This window comes from Fundulus heteroclitus, unplaced genomic scaffold (genome assembly GCF_011125445.2).
Source record: "Fundulus heteroclitus isolate FHET01 unplaced genomic scaffold, MU-UCD_Fhet_4.1 scaffold_72, whole genome shotgun sequence".
Taxonomy (NCBI): domain Eukaryota; kingdom Metazoa; phylum Chordata; class Actinopteri; order Cyprinodontiformes; family Fundulidae; genus Fundulus; species Fundulus heteroclitus.
Window position 1 is genome coordinate 1,044,363 of NW_023397165.1, and position 4,951 is coordinate 1,049,313.

The following is a 4,951-nucleotide window of genomic DNA, read 5'->3' on the forward strand; positions in this document are numbered from 1 at the left end:
GAATGCAATTAGGAGCTAAAGGTTATGTCCTCTTATCGGTTCCATTCTAACTTTGAGGATTAATAAAATAAACTGCAAGAGCAGCAAACCTTAAATAGACAAAAAAATAAAATCAAACTTAAAAAAAAAAAAAAGAATTAGGTCATACAATTACAAAACCAAAAAACAATAAAATAAAAACACCCCCCCCCCCCCCAAAAAAAAGGCCTCAACATAATTCTACATCAAAATATGTAAATTATTCCCCCTGCAGTAAAGTAGAACGTGATTTAAAGAAGAAAAAAAAAAAAAGGAGAACCAAATCTCTGTGCCGGTCTGGACATGCAACAAGTTTATAGGAGCGTCAATCAGAAAATGTAGTCTTTGGTCATCTTGAGGGACGGCATGGCCTCGTTGACGTTCTGGTCCAGGCGGCGGTACTCCACGTTGTTGCGAGAACATAAACCGTCCTTCCAGCGTCGGCTCTGAACCAGCAGGAAGATCTTAAACAAACAAAAAACAATTATAAAGCAGGGAGCAGATGATGGGTAAAATGCTAATCTGTTTGGTGCACATTGTACTAATCAATACAATTATTTCCTGGTCCACAGAGAAGATGAAAGGACTTTACGACTGGAATCCTTAATTACGCATTAAAATCCAGATTTACTAAGAGAAGCACGACATGCAACACGAACCTCTCTTTAAAGATGCAACAGAGAAAGGAAAGTCATTGCTTGTACATATTTGTGACAACGGTATGAAGCAGGGCAATCTATTTTAAATCCACTTTTTTTCTTAAACGGTGGCTGCGTGATGTGGCGATCTTGGATAGAGACGGATTAGATCAGGGCTCTCCAACCTTTCTGAAACAGAGCTACTTCATGGGTATCGAGTTATATGAAGGGCTACCTGTACTGACCTTTGAAACGAAAGTGTCCAAGCTCACATTAACTTCACGTAATATAAATGTTTTAATGCTTTTGGCTTTTTAAAATCTATGTAAATACAAATATGATTAAAAAGAAGAGCAACTGAATAAAAAAGCATTTTAAATGCAGCTCGCTGGCGGGTTGTGGGCACCACATAAGGTCCTTGGGCGCCTCCTGGTGCCCGATATCTTTGCATAGCAGACTTCATGGTGGTCTATCCCTCCCAAATAAAACATTATCTGGGTATAAACTGATATTATTTACCTGTTCTACTATGTATTACTTTGGGATTTGCATAAATATAAAGTGCATCACAAATGCAATGTATTAGTATTATTATTATTATTATTATCGTTATTATTATTATTGTTATGAGATGAAATTTTTTTTACAACTATTACGGCTACCAACAATAACGGCAACATACGCTGACAAAGTGGTAATTGATGAATTTCCACATTGTTACATATGAATCAGGTGGAAAGTAGTGAATATTATCTGAGTGCTTTTAAAATGTTATTGTTTTGAGAACGCCTAGACTGTTTGCACCATGCACTTTATATTGGAATAACAGCAAAAAAAAAACTATCTTTAAATGGTCAATTCTGCCTTACAGACTAGCAAAGCTGATTAGAACAGTGTTAGAAAGGCTCTTTGTCCCAAATAATGGTGCATTATGTTTTCTTCTTTAACAGATATATTAAGATATTTGTTATATTGTCTATATATGACACCTACCGTACTTAAAATATGACAATTCACATTCACAAGGATGAACTTATATTGCTATAATCATTTTAGATTCCAGGCTTTAAAGAAATACACCAGTCAGTTACCTGGGACACTGTAATGTTTTAAATTAACAGCAAAAGTTTAGGTTAGTTAAAAATGTTAAAGGTGTGTAATTGGTCTTATAACTGATTTATTTTCCCATTATTTGAACAAAGACCCAAAAAAATCTGGGGAATTATTTTGGGTAAATCTCTAGTAACCTACTAAGAGCTTATAATTGGGTCCATTTTGTTAAGAACAGTTTCTTCTCTTTCTGGATCAATAAAAAGTTCCATTAAGGTCAATTAGGGTGCTGTTAATTTTTCTTAACTGAAAACCACAGACAAATGAGAAACGCTGGCATGTTCGGTCTCCACTCCAAGAAAAAGAAACAACATCCCAGCCAGAAATATTTCCAAAGAGCCTAATTTGTATTTTACAAGAGAAAGGCTTAGTAGCATCTTTCAGCCAGCTCGCCCACAGTGTGCACCTTAGGAAAAACGATTTTAAACCAGTTTGTTTTTTTAACTTTTTCAAACCCCGGTGGACCTTGGCACAGATGATCGACCCCTGATTGCCACGGTGAAACTCACCTTCCTCTTGTTGTGATAGGTAATGTAGACGATGGCCACCAGGAAGGCCAGGATCACCAGGTGAAAGAAGAAGTGGGAGTCCTGCTCTTCGGGGTTGCCTGGTTGAACTTCATCGACCTCTTTAACCTCCTGTTTGGGGTTGATTAGGCCTTTATCGTCTCCGTCTCCATCAGTACCATTTTCCAAAGTGCCTACATTGTCCATGTATTCATCATCCTCTTCATCATCCTCTTCATCCTCCGGATATTTGCTGTCGTTGGAAGAGGGAGTCGTTGCGGGTTGCTTATCTGTACCCTGCAGCGGCTCAGTGCTTTCCTCTGTGGGTGGGTTTGCTGCGGCGGCTGTTGGTTTGGCCACTTCGGCGGCGGAGGAGGAAGAGGAGGGGGGCTTTTCTGGAGCAGATTTTGAAGTAGGGGCCTCTGCCGGAGCAGCAGTGGTCGCCTGTGCTGAATCCGCCTCTGCAGTCACTTTGGCCCCAGAACTTGAAGGTGACGGGACAGGTGACCCCTTTATTGCGACAGCAGGATCCTTCTTGCTCTTGGGCGTGGGATTAGGCTGAGTGGTTGATTTGTCGTCATCTTTGGGCTTAGCGGTTGTAGTTTTGTTGGCAGCAGCTGCTGGCGTGGTCTTTGGATTTGGACCAGATGCTGGACTCTGTGGATCCACGACCTTTTGTGCGTCAGCTGATACCGAGGCCAAGGCGGTCACATTAGTATCGCTGGAGACGACAGCCTGAACTGTGAGGGACAATAAAAAAAAGAGACATTGTTGAGGTTGTAAAAATATCCATGTCATATACTGGTAGCATAACAAAAACTCCTGAATTACTTGCACTTTATCTATTTTAAGTGGTTGTTCTGTTACAGTTGTCTGGTTTACCATGTGTGCTGCTGCCTTTCTTGGCTAAGTCATCTTTTTGCAGGAGGTTTTGATCTCACTGGGACTATTATCTGGTTAAATAAAGATTACATTTTTGAAAATGTGTCCTGTTGCACAGACCGTCTGGCTGAGCGCCACCTGAGCTCAACATATGAAGAAAATGTTCTTAACTTTAAGAACCTGTATGAAATATTGATTGAAACTGTGATACCGTATCCAGTTCCAGGGCTGAAAGAAAGCGAAGCTCGCTGTGCTACGCTCCACAATCATAACACTTAGCGCCATGGCCGAAATACAGCAGCACACGATCACATCAATTAGAAAACTGAAAGTGAACCGGCTGCATTCCCCAAAGTGAACCCAGTCGCCAAACAAAAGACACAAAATCAAGTCAGACGAGTAGTACCGTATTTTTTTTGGACCATAAGCCGCACTGGATTATAAAGGAGCACTAAATATTCTTCCCAAGTGTGTAAAATCACTCCACCCCTCCACGTTCACAGCTCTCTCCTGAGAGGGAGAGCTACCCGTCTCTGTCAGGAGGACAGAGTAGTTGGACTACACCGCCCTGTTTCTAACAAAAGGCCAAAATAAACGTAACTTTTACATTGAATTAACTTACTGGGTTTATTGTTGCTAGCATGTACTCCGAGCGAGGGCTGCCTTACATTAATGCAATTATAGTTTAGACATTACAGTCAGGCAGTCTTGCAGACAGCTCAGGGGTCCTATCAGGTAGTGAGACAGTGTACCGTAATGCTCCGAATATCCATTGCTTACTTAATACACTTACACATTTTGATAGATTTTTTGTACCCCATAAAACCAGTCAGTAAGCACAACTTTAAACATATATAAAGATTATAAGGCGCACCATACATTTTTGAGAAAATGTAAGGATTTTCCAAAAAAAAATACGGTAGATATGTTGCGTCATTACTGTTATTGCCTGGAACATCAGAAAATGTTAAGTTTAAGAGCATGAATATGAACTTAAACATTTTATCTGTATATTTTGAATTACTAATATACAAAATAGCTTTAGATTTATTTTATAAAAAAAAAAAAAAAAAAAAAGTCTTCAGGGGCCCTTGGACTGATTTTCTACAGGCCTCCCTGTCATTTTAAAATCTTGGAAAAAATAAGGTAAACCACAAATCATTTGTCTTCTAAAAAACACGCTTTTTTTATCCTCTTCTCTTTCCTACTAAATAGACCCAGTGCCATTCCTCAAAAACAGAAAATGGGGCAGCTAGATCTGCTTCTAATTAATACATCAAACTTAACTAAATACAACAAGCTTCTCCAAATCCTGTTCCTATTGCTTAGAACTGACTGGGTTTCGCCCGCCCCGCCCTACTGTCAGCCTTCCTGACTCAATGACTCCATTTACCAAACAAGTGTCGCCATTATTTCATCCTGTGGGAATAGGAGGCGTTGCCTGGGACGGGACACGAGGAGAACACTGGGACTCTTAAGTGTGGAGTAAGACGTCCCCTGGAGAAGAAAGGCTCTATTCATAGCCGGCATAAATAATCTCCCAACAGGAGGCTGTTTGTTTTGCTGCTCTGAGTAAAAACACGTGAGAAGACGGTGTGTAAACAGGTCTTCTAAAGCTTGCACAGAAAGATAATCATTTACACCACTAACATAAAGCTTATATGGTCATTAAATGTTTTCTCCCCACTCCTGAACTGTGTGTTTAAGTCTAAAACATAATGAAATCCCTTAAAATCTTCATTAACAACACAAAGTCAACGTTGGTCATCACATCTTTACATCACATAACGTCTACTA

General features: G+C 39.8%; 1 protein-coding gene across 1 annotated transcript; it reads right to left on the reverse strand.

Moving 5' to 3' along the window:
- Window positions 1-275: 275 nt before the first annotated feature.
- LOC105939384 (keratinocyte-associated transmembrane protein 2) lies at window positions 276-3,012 on the reverse strand (the record flags this gene model as incomplete). The annotated part of the gene is given in 2 exon segments (XM_036134037.1): window positions 276-482; window positions 2,276-3,012. Coding segments are annotated over 2 exon segments (872 nt in total), but the record flags the coding sequence as incomplete, so codon positions are not given.
- Window positions 3,013-4,951: the final 1,939 nt, after the last annotated feature.